This window comes from Protopterus annectens, chromosome 1.part2, assembly GCF_019279795.1.
Source record: "Protopterus annectens isolate FY-2018-M chromosome 1.part2, PAN1.0, whole genome shotgun sequence".
NCBI lineage: Eukaryota > Metazoa > Chordata > Ceratodontiformes > Protopteridae > Protopterus > Protopterus annectens.
In genome coordinates, this window is record NC_056727.1 from 1,246,361,855 (window position 1) to 1,246,381,159 (window position 19,305).

Below are 19,305 nucleotides of genomic sequence, written 5' to 3' on the forward strand. Positions count from 1 at the left end.
TATATATATATATATATATATATATATATATATATGACATTTACACAAATACACACACACACATATATATATATATATATATATATATACACATATAAATACACATACATATACATATATATATATATATATATATATACACATATATACATATAAATACACATAGATATATAAATACATACATATATAAATGCCAATGACTCTCAATATAAAGCAAAAAAAGGGGAAATAACAACCCTACCTGGTTGCTCTGTTTTAACACAACTTGTCAGAAAGGAACCAAAGGTTGCAAACTGGCTAATGGACAGAACCCACAGGGTTAGAGTTGCTGGAGCCATGTCAGACTCCAAGCCGGTTACAAGTGGTGTCCCACAGGGCTCAGTCCTTGGCCCCCTACTGTTCGGCATCTACTTCTTAGAAGTGCAGGCAAACATAGGAGGACTATGGCTGACAAAGTTTGCGGATGACTGCAAACTGGGTGCCATAGTGGATAGTACATCGGACACAGACATCCTTCAGAGGGGTCTCACGGAAACTGATAGCTGGTGCCAGAGCCATGGCCTGAAGTTAAACGCAAAAAAGTGTATAGTCATACCCTTCAGGAAAAACAAGGTAACCCCAAGCTACCATAGAGATGGCAACCCACTAAGCACAGAAGAGGTTATCAGGGACCTGGGTACCCAGGTTGACATTGGCCTCTCATTTGACACTCACGTTGCTAAAGTGGTTCGAAAGACCTTCTACATTGCCCATCTGATCATGAAGGGATTCACATCCAGATCAAGTGAGGTCATTGTTCCCCTGTACTCTTCACTTATCAGACCAATGATAGAGTACAATGCCCCGTTCGGGATGCATCTCACCCGACACCTGCAGCAATTGGAGAGACCCCAAAAGTTCCTCACCAAAAGGATAAAGGGACTCCAAAACCTGTCATATACTGCCAGACTGAAGAAACTCCAACTCTATTCAGTTGCATACCGTCTGCTCAGAGGTGACCTGTGCCTGACATACAAGGCCATGACCAACCCGGAATTAATGGACATGCTCCACCTCAAAAAATCCAAAGCCACCAGAACCACTAGAGCAAGTGACTTAAACCTTAGCACGGATATAAATAGGACGTGCTGGAGGGATAGATTTATCACGCAGAGACTCCCCATGCTGTGGAATAAAATCCCGGTCCATGTGAGGCAGAGCACCTCGCTGGCTCTGTTCAAGAGAAATCTTGACTGGTGGATGGGAGATCGTAGGTTTACCCCGGGAATCATCTCGGTGTCACTGCTGGACAGAGGCACAACAAACTAATGGGCACATTATTTCTAACATAAGGGGTGGCGTAAGCCACATAACTTTGGGCTAGGTTTATAAATGCCTTACGGCAGATAGCCTAGTATAAACCTATGAACCCTCCTACTTTAATTTTTGCTTCTGATCCGTCATACATCCTCCTAATTAATCTTAGCAAATGCTTCCATTCCCTACTCCAAATCCCAGCTTACTCTATCAAATGCTTTGTCTGCATCAAACAAACCAGCAAAAGCAGTACTTTTGTACTACTTCCCTCTTAATCATCACTGTTCTATAGATGTTGTCAAATGTTTACTTACGCTCAAAACACAAACACTGATCCATACCCAACAATTTTAGACAGAGGTGGAAGAGGGTAGCTTAGCAGTTTTGTCTGTAGCCACAGCAATGACTGAAGAATCTGCAGAGGGTGCTACATACAGGAATTTAGCATCCTTCATGGACTGCTGGGCATTTGGATGCCGGAGGTTGTAACTCAGGGTTTTTGGAGGCTGTCAAGAATGCATCCAAGAAGGCAGGTTGCACTGGAGGTATAGCAGACTGGTTGGGAGACTCCATTTGCAGGAGGTCATCATACCTCTTCAGGGTTTCTGTGAGCTGACTGCTGTCCCACTTTAATTATTTCATCTGAGCAATTGTTTCCCCGACGGTGAAATCTTCTCCTTGGGAATCAGTGCATTTGGACGACTCCTTTGTGAAAGCATACCCCAAAGGGGGAAGCAATTTGTGAAGTGTAGGCGAGGGATTCATCCCCTAATGAATCTTCTTCGGAGGAGACATCCGGAGCAAGTTTACCTTTGGGGGTAGATGCCATAGGGTTCTGAGCCGAAGTAGGGGCCCAGCATAGGGCTAAGGTGGTGTTCAAAAGGCCTTGGGTGAAGGTATGCCAGTCAGGAAGTTGTTGGGATGCCACGGGCATCAAAGGAGCAAGATGTTTGGTTTTGCTTCTTTTTATGGGACTCCGATGTCGAGGTATTTGAGATCCAGTGAAGAGTGGGAGTGAAAATCCAGACAGCACTCCACATTATCAGATGCAATGTCCTTGCCAACTACTATTTATGAGACTCCACGTGGACCCTCTGATATGATGAGCCTAGGTTCCCTGATGACAGATACGGACACCTGCGATTCCATCTGGGATGTGCCCTCGGCTTCTTTACCTGCTTCCACCTGGGTACCTACTAAAGGAATGTCCAAGGATTCTGGCTTTGACTCTGGGCATTCACCGGCCTCAAGAGGTGTGGCTGTAAGAGAGGGCACAGCAGTCACTTCGGGCCTAGACTTTTTGATTGGTGGCTCATCCAAGGGGCATGACATTGGATCCATCGCTTTAGCCAAATGCTTCAGAGGTTGGTTCTCTAAATAAAGTTTTAAGGCACCTAATGACTCCTGAGGATAGTGCGATTGTGTTCCTGGCCTAAGCAAAACAGGCAGAGTTCATGCGAATCTTTACGTGGAATTTGCCTTCCACACTTACACTTACTCTTTCTACCTGACATGAAACCCAATAGCAGCAGCAAAGGATAATCAAAAATGCCTACGGGGTACTTATCAAGTCAGATAAGATGGATGTCAAACAGGATCACTTTTTCAAAGGAGCGACGACCAGAGCTGACAGTCACACAGGCGGCAGAAAAGTCCTGAGGAGGGAGCACGCTGACGTCAGTTTTGTACTAAATTTCTGTTTATGGCCAACATCCACAGAGAGAAATGTGGGCCGTCACATGCACCCTAGAGGTAGCATCTATCTTTTGTAAAATGGCCGGACATGCGTCAGTCGACCAGGGCCAGACTCCCCTGGTGTTACGAATACACCAGCATATGAACAGAAGAAATAAGGTTTCTCAATCTCAGGAATATACTTCACTTCTAAACAATTCATGGGCAAATTACCATGGAAAGAGAAATTTGTTAGTGGCTACATTTGTACTTTTTCTCACGTGAAAGATGAAATGCCTTTTCTAACACTATGCAACATTTGGTTCTTGCATACAACCTTCCCTCATATGGAACATGCTTCCCCATTCACGTTAAGCTGAGTTTATTATCCAGTTTAAGTGCAACACAGACCAGTGTATGAGAAATAGGAAATTTACACCAGGCCTGGCACCAGACTTGCCAGATTTCTAAATGGCCAGGTAGGGAACAAAAAAGGTCTAAAGGTCTGGTCTTTCATGCGGAACTGCCTGCTGTTCTGCATTAAACATAAGTGGCTCCGCTTTGCGATTTATGATTTGCCTGTATGCTAGCATGCAAGCCAATCAAAAATCACAAAGCGGAGGCTGTTTCGCCAGGAGTTAAACAGGAAGTGCAGGACTCTGGATTGGGCTGCAGATCCTGGGACAGTCCCTCTCAAACAGGAAAGTCTGGCAACCCTGCCTGTCACCCATGTCCGTTACGGACAGAGGTAGCTTATAAATGTCTGTCCCTCAATGTCCTATTTGGATACATGACATCATTATTCTTTTGAGGAAAGCTGTCTAGGCTTAGAAAGCTCCCCAGGTCATTGGCTTAGTAAAGCAAAATATTGGACTGCACTCTTGCTTTGGTGTTTGCATTCAGAGTGTGGTGTACTTTACAAAAAAAGACCACATGTTCTACATGGAGAACTAAGACATTGGCATAAGGTATCAACCTTTTAACGATAACCTCACACTACACACAAAGTACATGAAAAAGACAGGACTAAAAGGATGGTCTAAAAAAAGATCCAGGTTTGAATTTAGAATGCAGTTCCAGATAGATGGCTGACTACATACAATTTTAACTCTCAAGTCCAGCTTAAAATACAGGATACCGAGGTTTTTCATTTCAGTTTTACCTTGCTGCCATCACCAATGATCAACAGAATTTCAACCCCCTGAATGAGGGAAGTTAACCACAAAACAAAAGCCTGGAGGCTGTGAAGGTACTGAAATTTACAAATGTCTAAGGTTCTGGCCATAATCTAGTCTCTACTTATTTTCTCTCTACTGTATAGCTCTGGCCTTACTCCCAGATACCCATTTGTCAACTTCAACTGCACCAGATATAGGTCTTGTAGCAAAACCCATAATTTTGGATGTCACACCAACTGGGAGCTTTGTTGTAAATGTTGATTAAACAGTGTGTGTTTGTTTGTAGGCAGCTTCGTGTGTTGGCATTTCTATGTACAGACATGAACTATGGGCACAAAGACTTCAATGACACTATGGCAACAAAATAAAACAGCTAAGACCACAAGCACTACTGCTGAAAAACACAGTGGTCACTGTTAAAGAATGCTGTAATCTCTTGCTTACACAAACTTCTTTAGCTGAAACCAAGTACAAAAAGCAGACAACCCATACAGCTAAACAAGCATAATCCAAATACTGAGTTAGAAAACTTGAACAGCCCTTGCAACTTGTGCAGTGGCCCTTCAACTGTGGCTACAAATAAACTACATACTTAATTTAAATACACTATTCTTCATGTATACTCACCAAAACAGTAAAATGCATTTTATATTTTATCATAAATCTGAGCCTGAAGAAGTCATTAGAACACTTCACAGTAAAACACAACAAATGTCAGCAATCCAAATTCACAATGAAACCATAAACTTCTGTACAACCACTGTTAACATATCCATTCATTCTTAATGGGAATGTGCCCCCACACACACACACACACACCAACACTATACATCGAACGTGCAAAAAGATAACTACAGCTCATTCTTTTGCTGGGAGCAAGGCTCCTGACATCCTTACAGTGGACAATGTCTACCCCACTAAATACCTCTCTTACTTATTTAATGTAATGTGGGGCAGGAATGAAGTGGGTTTGGTAACCATTTGAAATGCAAGGATTCGCTATAGAGGGTCTCATAATACACATGCTGAACGGCTGAAAAAAGTTCAGAGATGGCTATTTCTTGGAATATTCCCTTTTCACAGAGGCATGGTGATCCAAGTTGGGGTCTGAGGACTTGCCCCCGCTGCAAAAAAAAGTTTAACGTAGAAGAGTGATACTCAAGATTCGCTCTTCTGCATTTTTGTTCTTTCTTTCTAGCATGATTTCAATAGGGAGCTAGTGGGTTTTCGAATCTCAGGCACCCACAAACAAGCCTCGACATTTCAGCAACATAAAAACATTATTCTAAACCATGTAGTATAACAATGTACTCCACAAATCCACTTCAGCAGTTCACATATCAGTCACTGAGAACAAGCCATTACAGACACAGACGCACATCTTTTAAAATCACTACACTGCTAATGGCAGACCTGCACGAATCCTAAGGCTGAAGACTACACTGCCTTATGGTCGTTCAAAGTTAAACATTTATCATAGAAAAACATTCTCTTCAACACTAGTTAACTTGGCAGTCAATGCAAATATAACCTAGCCTGAAACAGTGCGTGTAAGGGAGATTTTGGAAAAGTTTCAATAATGGACAGTGTCATTCAAGATGTTAATTTTTTTCTTTGCCAAGGATTCTGATTCCGTTAAACACAGCTGATTAAGTACAGTACTGGTTAACTCTATTCAAACTGGTTACGTACAATACTGAAGTGCCAAAGTGGAAGCTTAAGGTAAAGCTAGTTTTGGTCTATGTTGCAAAATAGAAAGAAGAATGTCAGAGTCCATTACTTGGCCCCATTTACTTCATCAGTGAAAAATACTACAAAATTGCTTTGCTGACACTATAAAGTTAGGGGCAGGTGTACACAACTGTTTAGTCATTTAGGGGAATCTGTCTCTTGTGACCCTCAAGGACTTAGCACATTAGGCCTGTCTATTGCACCTTTTACTGAGCAAACTAGGTTAATAAGTGTCAGTGGCACAACAGGTAGCATACTCGAATTTTGGTGCAAAAGGCCGTGGGTTTTACTCCCACATCAGGTACATCAACTGTTGACAATGCAGTGTAACAGGGACGCTGCACTACTGAGTGTGTCATCCTTCAGATGAGATCTTAAACTGAAGTCCCACCTGCTTCAGTTGATGGTAGCTAAACTGGATGCAAGATCCACCACCACCTACTAAAAAGAGAAGGGGAAATTTCCCGATGCCGTGACTAAATTACTCCTACAAGTATAACTACCACTTCAGGTCTCCCCTGAAAAGAAGCTACTAGTCTAGTGGTACAAGCCTGGTCAACAAAGGATAAATGAAATACATTTTATTAAGTAATTCCACAACCGCTTGCTGACCATCAATTACCTCCTGGACACCTGGCCCATTCACTCCCTTTAGAGGCTGAGAGCATTCCAAAAGGGGTAGTCTTAAACAGCCATCATGGCATTTCTTTCTTTTAGGCCTGAGCACATGAAGCACACTGAGCAATATGTTCCAGAGTAATATGGTATGCAACAGTGTGTGCGTGTGTGTATGTTACTCACTTTTATAAGTGAAATAGCCCCTCAAGAAAACCTTCCTCCCTCCTGCTATGCAGCCAGTGTGCCACTGTGATCTCTGACCTCTACCTGGTGCTCTAATATGGGACCACTTACAAGTATTTGCACCCCCCCCCCAAAAAAAAAATCTGGCAAGTCAGCAGTGCTGCACTACTCAGCTCTTCCCCCTATCTACTCAATGATTAAATAATTTTGCAGTTCATGGAATTCTAAAAAGCCTTCTCCAGCACCACAGTTCAAAGAATCGATTCGCCGACATACACCCTTACAAGTTCAACTCTTGCAGCCATATGCTATAACCAGGAAAACTACAGCTTGAACTAAAAGGATCTTTATTGATGTATGATGTCTTACTCTGATATCTTGTCTGGATTTACCACAGCCTTCTTCCCAAGAAGCAGGTATCACTTGCAAAGCCCTTCAGGCCTTGGAAAAATATTATCAAACAAACCTCCACTTCTTCATCTACTAAGAACAAACTAACTTGACAGGGCTAGATTAAATAAGCTTTTTTTTTTTGATACTGCGCAGACAAGCCAGCTTTTGCTCTTTCTACTTCACCTTCTTCAAGGGGCTCTTCAACCTGTCATTACCTGAATGGTATCATCTGTATGTCAAATGTTAACATTTTTATACCCATTTTGATTCTAATATTTGATTCAGCTTGCCCGGTATTTCACATAACATATATTCACCATATTTAAGGGTGACAATACACAGCCATGTCACACTTTTCCAATTCTGAACCAATCAGGCGCCCCACAATCGTTTCTAACAACCGCTTCCCAGTAAGCATACAAATTCCACAAGAAAAGATTGTGACCCAAGGTATACAACTTATCATGCTATGGTCCACAGAGTCAAAAACTATAAGAAAGCTGAAGCATGTTATTTTTCCTCAACTCCCTTGCTTTCTTTATTGTACGTCTGATTTTAACTATATGATCTTGTGTGCCTCTGCATTTTCTAAAATCACCATATACAAACAAAACACAGAAGATCATAACAGAAAGTAGACTGTACTAGGCACCCAGGTATTCTGGAATAAGTTAAACTAATTAAGGGCAAATGCTTCTCAATCAGCAATCATACTGTCCAGGATGGATCATGTTAATTGTTTGTGTCTTTCGGCTTTTCCTGGGTTAGGGGTCGCCACAGCGGAACTCCAGTCCTCTAATGTTTGGTAGTGGATTTTTACATACCGGGTTACCAGCCCTGACGCACAAAGTACAGTTTTGTACCTACCATAAATGTAGATGTCCGAGAGGTATGCATCTGCAGTCCTAACAAATGGGTTGTCCTGCCTCAGGCAGCCCTTCGGTCGGCCGGATTCCAAAGTCTGGGTCTGGCCTCGGCTGATGTCGCACTTCACCCGACGTCATAGCTGCTGTCAATTGGGTATAAAGGCATCAGCCGACGCCATTTTCCTCAGTGTTTCTTGCCCCAGATGCCAGGTGCCCTCTAGGAAGGCTAAATTTGGATAAATGCAAATGTTTCCAAACAGTAGAGAGCAAACAAAAATAAACATGTATGTACATATATACAAACAAATACACCATAATAGATTCCCCCAGCTAGCTACAAGATGGGCAAATACCCTAGGAGTACCACAGAGGGGAAGGAGGGTGGGTAATCCTGACTGCAGATGCATACCTCTCTGACATCTACATTTATGGTAGGTACAAAACTGTACTATGTCCTTCAAGGATGCATCTGCAGTCCTAACAAATGGGTAGAATACCATAGCCAAACTGGGGGAGGAGGCACTAAGAAGATTATGGTGTAGTTAAGATCCCTTGCAAAACAGCAGTGGCAAAACCTGCTCGGGATCTGGAGTATAAAGGCAGATTATAATGCTTGGCAAATGTATGCACGGAGCTCCAAGTAGCAGCCTCTAAAATGTCTTTGGTAGCCACTCCTCGTAAGAAAGCTGTAGAAGTGGCTGTAGCCCTTGTGGAGTGAGGTCTGATGTTTTCTGGAGTTGTCTTCCCATGAAAGGAGTAACAAAATCTAATGCAATTTCCTATCCATGTTGAGATTGTCTGTTTTGAAATTGCTTTTCCTTCCTTTCCTGCTGCATATGCTACCAGAAGCTGGTCAGTTTTTCTATTGTTCTTGGTTCTGTCCAGGTAGTAGCGCAATTGCCTGTGTACATCCAAGGTGTGCAGTAGTCTTTCCCCCCTGTTCTGTGGGTTGGGGAAGAATGTTGGTAGGTGGATTGCTTGGTTCAATGATACCCTGGAGACCACCTTTGGCATAAAAGTAGGGTTAGTTCTCAAGGACACTCTATCCTGATGGAAGATAAGGAAGGGCTGTACTGCCATTAATGCCTGTAATTCAGAAACCCTTCTTGCTGAAGTGATTGCAAGCAGGAAAGCAGTTTTCCAAGATAAGAACTGTAAGTCTGCTGTTGCTGCTGGTTCAAAAGGGGGAAGTGTTAACTTTTCTAGCACAAAGTTCAGGTCCCATGTAGGCAGAGGTGGCTTCCTTGGAGGCTTTACATTTTTAATTCCTCTCAAACTGCCTGAGTAGAGGATGAGAGAAGACTGGAGGATCCATGTTGTATTCTGCTGAAATTGCTGATGCATGAATCTTGATGGAGGAGTAAGACACGCCATTGTGGAAGAGTTCTGCTAAATATTCCAGGATGTTAGCTATGTTTGCCAATGATACATTTTCTCCTTTTGCTGCACTCCAAATGAGGTATCTTTTCCATTTTGCTGAATAAGTCTTCCTTGTGGAGGGTCTGCGAGCCTCCAGGATAATGTCTTTAACCCTCTGAGATAAATCTGGGTTATTTTGTTTTATGTAAGATTCCAAGCAGCTAGTTGTAGTGTTTTCAAGTTTGGATGCAGGATCTTGAAGTTGTTCTGTGTTAGCAGCAGAGGAACTAGAGGTAGAGGCCATGCGTGCCCGAGACATACTTCTCAGAAGCGGGTACCAATGCTGCCTCGGCCAGTCTGGAGCTATCAGTATGATCCTTGGGTGATCTTCTTTGATCTTCAGTAGCACTTTGTGCATCAAAGGAAGAGGTGGGAATGCATATGCTGTTAGGTTTTCCCAACTGAAGGATAGGGAGTCCACCTTCCAAGCAAGTGGGTGGTATGTCCTTGTGCAGAATTTTCTCAATTGGTGGTTGTGCGGGGATGCGAACAGGTCTGTTTCTGGTAGCCCCCATTTCTTTGTAATGGATTTGAAGATGTCCGGATGCAGCATCCATTCGTGGGTATCCGTGGTAGTTCTGCTTAAGGTGTCTGCTAGTATATTTTCTTTTCCTGGCACAAATATGGCCTGGAGCTGAATGTTGAGGTTCAGGGCCACATTCCACAGGTCCATTGCCATCCGGCATAGAGGATATGAATGTGTGCCTCCCTGCTTGTTGATATACCACATAACTGTGGTGTTGTCTGTCCTTATCAGCAAATGACCTTGTTGAAGAAACGGTCTGAATGTCTGAATTGCCTGTTTCACTACCAGCATCTCTTTTTGATTTATGTGTAGGTTCAGCTGGTCCTGTGTCCATAGGCCTTGTATACACTTGTCTGCCATGTGTGCCCCCCAACCGAGGTCTGAGGCGTCCGTGGTGATAGTCTGGCTTGGGTGAGGGCTGTGGAAAGGCAGTCCGTTGTTCAACTGACAGGCCTGAGCCCACCACAGGAATTCTTGCTTCAGGCATGGAATTATTGGAATTTGGGTTTCTAGGCTGTGCTTGTGCTGAGACCATAAATTCCTTAGGTACCATTGCAACTTCCTCACATGTAGTCTGGCATGTGGGATCAATATTATGCAGGATGCCATGTAACCCAGGGCTTGCAGGACTTTCCTTGCTGTAAGCTGGTTCTGCGTTAATGCCTTGGAATAGAGTGGTAGTAGTTTTTGCTTTTCTGCTGTGAGAAATGCCATTTGATTTGATGTGTCCAGTTCTGAACCCAAGAATGTAATCCTTTGGGATGGTACCAGCCTTGACTTTTTTATGTTGACTGTGTATCCCAAGGCCTGCAATAGGTGAATAACCTTTTCCAAATCTTTTGTTAATTTGATCTTGTTGTCCGCTTGTATCAGGCAGTCGTCCAGGTATGGATAAATTTGAATTCCCTGAAGCCTGCAATGAGCAATTACTGATGCCAGGCATTTCGTGAATACTCTGGGCGCAGTAGATAAGCCAAAGGGCAATGCTGAGAATTGATAATGCTCTGATCCTGCAAGAAATCTGAGGTATCTTCTGCAATCTGGTCGAATAGGGACGTGCAGGTATGCCTCCTTGAGATCTAGAGTCACCAGCCAAGACTCCTTGCCCAGCATGGGAAGAAGTTGCTGTAGGGTCAGCATTTTGCATTTTGAAACAATGAGATATGTGTTGAGAGCGGACAGGTCGAGAATAGGCCTCCATTGGTTTTCTTTTCTTGGCACCAGGAAAAGTCTGGAATAAAATCCCTGTCCTTGTTCCATAGCCGGTACCTTTTCTATAGCTCTCATCCTTAGTAAGTGGTTGATTTGTCCTAGAGCATTTGTCTTTTGGTTTGGTGGTAGGTTTGGCATTCCTCTCTTCCTTGGTAGAGTATGGAAGTGAAACCTGTAACCTTTGTCTATTGTCTGTAAAATCCATTTGTCTCCTGTAATGTAATGCCAGTTTACTGAAAATAAGGCTAGCTTTCCGCCTAAGGGTGCTTCCAGTTGTTCCCTGGTAGGCGGTATCAGAGCCAAGTCACTGTGACTGTCCTGTGGAAGTGGTAGTAGCTGGATCTGTGGCAGTACTTCTCTGGTTGTTAGGCTGCCACTGACGTCCCCTGTAGGCACCTCTGGATTGACCTCTGCCTCTTGAGCGCCTATTTCTGCCTCTGTGCTCTGGTGGTGTCTGGAAAGGACCAATTCTTCGAAGGCCAATTTCTACTAAACCTAGGAGGCTGGACCTGTAAGAAATCCTTGACTGTTTGGACAGATTTTGCTTTTTCCTCCACCTTCTTTAACACTTGCTGTGCAGGGGAGCCAAACAAACTGAGTTTCTCCATGGGAGCATCTAGGAGCTTTGACTTTACATGGTCTGGTAAGGATTGCTCTTTTAACCATGCATGCCTTCTGATCACTGTACCAGTCATAGCTGATCTAAAGGAAGCCTCCAGTGCATCATAGCCGCATTTTAAGGAATGATTACTGACCTGCTGAGTGTTATGTACCAAATCCTGAAGGGACTTACGGTCTATAGGTTCAGGAGAGGATAGTTTTTATTTAGCTGATCTAACAAAATTCCTGATACTGAATCATGTGGAATTGACAGTTTAAAGCCCTAGCCGAAAGAGTAGCAGAAGTATAAACTTTTTTACCCCATCTCTCTAAAGCTCTACATTCTCTTTCAGAGGGGAGGGGGTTTTTGGCAGTTGCTACAGCTTTGGGGCCTTGAGAAATAGTTTCAGGATCTGCAATAGGAGCCTTATACAGGTGATAATGTGTGTCCGGGACCCTGTAGTATCTGTCGGGCTTAGCAGGGGCCGGGGGAAGAGAGTCAGGGGCAGTACAAGCATCACTGAATGCATCATCCACAACGGTTAGTACTGGAGGAATGGCTAAAGGCCTATGCTGTGGCAAATGTAAAAAGGTCCTTAGCCGTTTCCTAGAATCTGAAAAATCCTGGCCCTGCCATTGAAATTGTTCCCTCATAGCATGCAAGGTTTCCCCAAAAGAAAATTCCTCAGGAGGAGAGGCAGAAGGAATGGAGTCTTCTGCGTCAGAATCCTCATATGGAGAATAAGGGCCTTCTGGAGGATTTGAGTTTTCTGAATAATCAGAAGAATAATCCGTAGAAACTGGTTCAAGGGGCTCTGCTCTAGGCCTCTTCTCTGGAGGGGGATGAGAGGCCCTGTCAGGGTGAGGTTGGGATCCCCTGATCAAAGAAATGAGATCCTCTGCCAGGCTGAGCATTTGGGAACTAGAGCTAGGCCTGTGTGAGGGGGTTTTAGCAGGCAAGGCCTTAGAAGATTTAGCTGCTTTAGCCCTAGAGAAAGCCTTGATAGACATGGATGCAGGGGGCCTAGCAGCTCCACGTGCAGGAGTAGATATGTCTAAAGGAATAGTATCTGATAAATCCTGGGTGCCTGCTACAGCAGGAGAAATTTCAGTAGCAGATTCAGCCATGCTGTGTGAGGCCTCGGCTGTAGGAGGTATGTTTTTGGCCGAAGGAAGAACCGAGGACTCGGTTTCAGCCGAAACAGAGACACTCGCGGTTGGCTTAACCGTGGTTTCGGCCGAAACCGCGGACCACGAGTGTCGGTCCTTTTCCTTACGCTTTTTGGCTAATTGTGAAGTCGGAGTCTCCGACGGCATTTTGTAAGCAAAAGCGGGACCAAAAAACTCCTCCGCAAACTCCGACCGACGTCTAAGAGTCCGTCGGTTGAAGGAAGCACAGGCTAGACAAGCTGCTACGTTGTGGTCTGGGCCTAAGCAAGGAAGGCAGTAAGAGTGGAAATCCTTATGAGGTATTTGTTTCCCACAAGTTAAACAATTATTTACTTTTTCTGACATCGGCTGAGGCAAGAAAGAGTCCCCAATGGGGTACTTAGCTTTTTAGAAGTTTTCGGTATTAGAAATCTCTGGATCTGACCGACCGGCACTTGCGAACAGCTTCTGCTTCGGGCACCGCGCGGCAAGAAAGACTGAGGAAAATGGCGTCGGCTGATGCCTTTATACCCAATTGACAGCAGCTATGACGTCGGGTGAAGTGCGACATCAGCCGAGGCCAGACACAGACTTTGGAATCCGGCCGACTGAAGGGCTGCCTGAGGCAGGACAACCCATTTGTTAGGACTGCAGATGCATCCTTGAAGGACATCCTTCAACGAAGGCACGCCCCATTCACGTATGCCTCCACACAGAAGACACTCTAGCTGAGAATCGAACAGGATAACGTCTTACTGTGAGGCGACAACGCTACCGCAGCACCACCACCGCATGGATAATGTTAATAATAAAACATAATAAAGTATGACCAAGGCATACTATGTCAAGCGACTGTCTACAGGGACTTAAGTGGGCGACTGCAGTCTCCAAAGAACTCTCAGGCACATGCATTGACTGCACAGTAGCAAATAACATGGATGTCTTGCAAGGTTTTTATCATGTATTACCACAGATGTTTCTCTTAACTGGGCATAAAACAAAGAATAAACCAGAAATAATCTAGCATAAAACTAGACTTGTTCAAGCTAATGTTTTTTTAGAGATCTGATTTGATGCTCATGATTTTCAATAACTTTCTACCTCTAGACAATAGGCCAACCAAGACTTTTGCATCAGTATAATGTGAAGAGCATAGTACTACATTTAAAACAATTAGATCCGTTTTAAAAAGGATCAGGGAGAGGAATGTTCCTATTTGGAACTTCTGGAATATGAGGAGGTTAGAGAAGACCACCCTTGAACAACACAGTCTTGATATTTTCACATGAAGAGTTTACAATTCAGTTAATGTTAGTATTGCGGAGACTACTCCTTACCCAATAACACGTGGGTATGTGTGTAATTAGCCAGAAAACCTCCAGCACTCCCAACAGGGACATGAATTGCACTGTCTTACTTTGAGACCCTTTCAAAACACTGAACAGAATAAGCAGTAAAAAATAAACCCAAAAAACAAAACAAAAAACTACTACTCTTTTGTATGCCTCTCTAAGATAATTCAATTCCAAGATCACTACAACCAAGCTGTACTGTACATGCAGAAGAGAGTTTGCATAAACTTACCAAGTTGGTATTTTTATCTTCAAAACAACAGATACACTACTCACAGTGTTAAGAGAAAATCTTGCATGCTATCAAGTTATTTAAGCAAAAATGTTAACTTGTTAAACACTTACTTCCTTAATTGCCTCTTCACTGGGTAACATGTTGCACAAGCATGTGATGTATGCCTGCTGGAAAGTAGGCTTGCTTTCATTCTCTACAGATTCAGTGCATGCTTTAGACAGTAACATAGCTTGTTCAAAGCAGCCGGCTTTCATTAAGTGCTTTATTCGCATCTGAAGGAATGAAGGCCCTTCTTGCAAAATAAATTTAGTAACTGGAAGAGAAAAAAATAGACAGCTTACTTACACAAACAAAAAAAATTAAGCAACCATTAAAAATACAGTGTGATTAGTTCCCCATAACAGCAGAAAAGAGAGTCTTTCCAGTAACATGCCTCAGTTTCCTAGTAATATACAACTTCTCTGCTCCTAGCAAGACTGGCTATCATTCATACAAAGAGTTAAAAAAAAAAAGCCTAAGGGAAATCCAGTTTCTCCTGCAAACAGCAGACCCCAAGCACCAACTATGTTATCTACCACCTTATTAACAATGACAACCATACCATAGTGACACCACCACTAATGAAGTATGTAGCAGCCTTAACATGGCAATATCAGCCTGCAATGGCAGCTTTCTAGTGTCAGACACATTTTGAAATATGTTTGTGTTTTTTGGCTTTTCCCGGGTAGGGGTTGCCACAGTGGAACTCCGGTCCGCTAATGATTGGTAGCTGATTTTTACGTGTCGAGTTAACAGCCCTGACACACAACCTTCAACGAAGGTACGCACATCTCCACGCAGAAGACGCTCTAGCTGAGAGTCGAACCGGACAGCGTCTTACTGTGAGGTGACAATGCTACCGCAGCACCATCACCACGGGTCTCCACACATTTTGAAATATTTGTATAATTAAATTGTACACTTAAGTCAAAGAACTGTGTACCTTAACATATTTTCAGGACACAGACAAACCATTTGTGGACCAAGTAGTGAAATCAATAAGATGTGGACAAACAAGTAGTAAAATCAGTAAGATGCTTAACTTTTTTCCTCAGACAGACAGTTTCATTCTAAGCCCTTTGAAACATGTAACAGGCCTATTCAACTATATTTCACTTCAACAGTGATAAACTTACTCCCTCTGTTCAGATTTAACAAAATACCAGCACAACAGCATTAGAACAGCACAACAATGATGACATGAAAAAACGTAGGCCTGGATGGCAAAATTTTAAACAAAGGCTTTTGAGGCTGAACTCCTGACAGAATTCGCATTACTAATGTCCTCCAATCAGAGACAAACTTATGCATGTCTTAGAAGAAAATGTGCTGTTCACATTTATTTTTATTTATTTTATTTTACATTTGTTAACCGGGCTAGTCTAACTGGATATACTTCCATTTTCAGTAGAGGTCCGGGGAGAAAAGCTCCGGCAATTATAGAACTTAAAAATTAGAAATTAACAAAGGATTACAATAAAAGTACAAGAAATACTACCTAGAAATAAAAAGTATGCTGTACAACAAATAATAATAGAGTAGGAAATTACTCTAATAAATGTAATACTTATACTAGAGAGAGTTTATCAGCATATTAATTTAGGAGCATCAGTTAGTCTATCTTACAAGGAATTAGCATGTAACAATCCATTACAAGTGTTAGTAATTTAAGTAAGAATAGGAGGAATAAGAAGTAAAAGGAGCTATAATTAGTAAAAAGCAAATGATTAGTCAGGGTTGCTGCAGGGGCATAACCAGTGTGTTTTGAGGTGTTTTTTGAGGTTATGTTTAAAGAGAGGCAAGGAAGAAAGTAATGTTAGTTCATTGGGCAGTAGGTTCCAGTTTTTTCCCCACTGTGTTAGAAAAAAAAGAGAGTCTCCAGCCAGGTTTAGACTTGCATATGCAAGCAAGCAGTTTCTTAGAAGAGCGCAGGGAATTCAGATTTTTGTAAGGCTGGATGAGGTTGGAAAGTATAGGAGTGCTGTTGGGTTGGTAGATCTTGTGGGCAATGATGAGTTGGGATACTATCAGCTGGTTTTGAAGTTCAAGCCAGCCTAGTTGCCTTAGATTCAGACAGTGGTGGGTTCTAAAGGGATTGCCAGTGGCAAATCTGGCGATGTTATTATAGGAATTTGTTAGTTTGGTAAGATTATTTTTCTTTAGGTTAGTATATATGGGTGAAGCGTACAGAAGCGTTGAGATTAAGTGGGAGTGAGCAATTGTGGTTCTAGGTATAAGAGTTAGGAAAGGTTTGATCCTATATAAGGAGCCTATTTTTCTGTTGACAGTTTTGATGGTGTTATTTATATGGCTGTCAAAAGTAAGGTTATTGTCGATAGTTATTCCTAACAGTTTAGTGGTTGTGTCAGGAAGTATAATAGTGCCATTATTGGAAAAAACTGAGAAATCTATGGGCGAGGATTTGTTGGTGGGTGTAAAGAGAAGGAGCTTAGTTTTTTTAGCATCGAGGAGGAGGCATCTATTTGTAAACCATGTTTCTACTATGTTAAATACATTCTCTGGGTTAGAGAATGTAGTTTTGAAGGGGAGTTTGCTGCACATACTAGCGTAGAATCATCTGCGTATTGTATGCAGGTGGCTTGAGGGATTGCTACGTGGAGGTCATTGATAAATAGTGAAAAGAGAAGTGGTCCTAGAATAGAGCCTTGAGGGACTCCGAGGGGAACTGGCTGAAGGGATATGTTATGTTGTTTTGTCAGAGAAAGTACAGTTTTGTACCTACCATAAATGTAGATGTTAGAGTGCGCATACAGCTGCAGTCATCACACTTGGGTTATCCTGCCGTCAGGCGGGTCCTCCCAAAGTCTAGGTCCGGCATCTGTTGTCGTCGCTTCTTCCCTGACGTCAGTGCAGCAGAGAGGCAGCCAACGCCATTTTCTTCAGTTTTTCTTGCCCCAGATGGCAGGTGCCCCCAGAAAGGAAGGCAAAACATGATGTTATGCAAACATACATAAGTAGATAACTCAAAACAGTAGTTGCAAGCAAATACACCATAAAGGAATACCTCAAATAGGTTGTATGATAAAGGTGTCTGGCATAAGCCCTGTCCTAAGAGGGGATGGAGGGAGGGTAACCTGGACTGCAGCTGTATGCGCACTCGAACATCTACATTTATGGTAGGTACAAAACTGTACTATGTTCATCGTGCATACAGCTGCAGTCATCACACTTGGGTAGAATCCCAAAGCTAAGTAAGGGTGGCTGGTACTAAGCGGAATTAGGAGGGGCTAGAATGCCCTGCAGGACTGCTGTGGCAAAGCCCGCTCTAGATTTTGAGTATAGTGGAAGGTGGTAGTGCTTGGAGAAAGTGTGCACTGAACTCCAAGTTGCTGCTTCCAAAATGTCCTTCGTAGGGACCCCCCTGAGGAAAGCTGCTGAGGCAGCTGTAGCCCTGGTGGAGTGAGATCTGATGTATACAGGCACTAATTTTCCATGAAATGAATAACAAAACCGTATGCAGTGAGCTATCCATTTTGAAATAGTCTGTTTGGAAATAGCCTTTCCTTGAGCACCTGTAGCATAGGACACAAAGAGCTGCTCAGATTTTCTGAATGACTTTGTTCTGTCCAGGTAATAAAGTTGCCTGTGAATGTCCAAGGAATGTAGTAGCCTCTCTCCTTTGTTCTGTGGATTTGGATGAAAGGTAGGTAAATGAATAGTCTGATTCAAAGCCACACTGGATACTACCTTTGGCATGAAGGTAGGGTTGGTTCGTAAGGAAACCCTGTCCTGATGGAAAATGATGAATGGTTGCACAGCCATGAGGGTCTGTAGCTCCGAAACCCTGCGTGCTGAGGTAATAGCCAGAAGGAAGGCTATTTTCCATGACAAGTATTGTAGCTCTGCTGTAGCAGCCGGCTTAAAAGGAGGCAGTGTCAGCTTCTCCAATACGAAGCTGAGGTCCCAAGCTGGAGCTGGTGGTTTCCGTGGGGGTTGTATATTTTTTGCCCCTCTGAGGAACTGCCTTAAAAGAGGATGTGAGAATAAAGGAGGATCCGTATTGTACTGTGCTGAAATGGCTGAAGCGTGGATCTTGATGGAAGAGAAGGAAAGGCCACTGTTTAACATCTCAGCTAGGTACTGTAAAATCTGAGGTATATTTATTACCCAAGGATTATGACCCTTAGCTTGATTCCAGGAACAAAATAGTTTCCATTTGGTGGAGTAGGTTTTTCTAGTAGAGGGTCTCTTGGCCTCCAAGAGGACTTCCTGTACCTCCTTGGAGAGGAGGGTCTGTTGGCAAATTAAGGCATTCTCCATGCAGCTAGCTTTAGAGTTCTGAGCTGGCTGTGAAGGGTCTTGTAATTGTGCTGGGACAAAAGAAGAGGAACTTGTGGAAGGATCCATGGTGGTGAGTGTGACAGGCTCTTTAGGAGAGGATACCAGTGCTGTCGTGGCCAGTCTGGAGCAATGAGAATCATTTGTGGCCTCTCTGCTCTGGTTTTTAATAGGACTTTGGCCAGTAGAAGTAGAGCTGAGAAGGCATAGACTGTCAATCTTGTCCAATTGAAAGAGAGTGCGTCCACTTTCCAGGCCTGCGAATGATAGGTCCTTGAGCAGAATTTCTCCAACTGGTAATTTCTCTGGGTAGCAAATAGATCTATGTCTGGCTGTCCCCATGCCTGAGTTATCTTTGAGAAGACTTGAGGATGCAACTTCCATTCGTGTGGGTCTGTCATATTTCTGCTTAAGTTGTCTGCCAGTGTGTTTTCCTTTCCTGGCAGGAATTGTGCCTGTAGTTGAATTTGTAATTCCAGTGCTGTGTTCCACAGGGTCATGGCTTGCCTGCACAGGGAGGTATGAATGCGTCCCC

At 43.1% G+C, this 19,305-nt stretch overlaps 2 protein-coding genes across 2 annotated transcripts in view; both read right to left on the bottom strand.

The window, feature by feature from the left end:
* The window catches only part of RLF (RLF zinc finger), a 1,792,276-nt gene that overhangs the window by 1,274,629 nt on the left and 498,342 nt on the right, over positions 1-19,305 (bottom strand). The window contains exon 3 of the mRNA XM_044060121.1: positions 14,543-14,745. Within this exon, the coding sequence (XP_043916056.1) occupies positions 14,543-14,745 (203 nt within the window). The remainder of the gene's footprint in view (positions 1-14,542; positions 14,746-19,305) is intronic.
* Positions 1-19,305, bottom strand: part of LOC122792326 (cell cycle control protein 50B-like) — a gene marked incomplete in the record, with an annotated part of 1,604,308 nt that overhangs the window by 268,402 nt on the left and 1,316,601 nt on the right.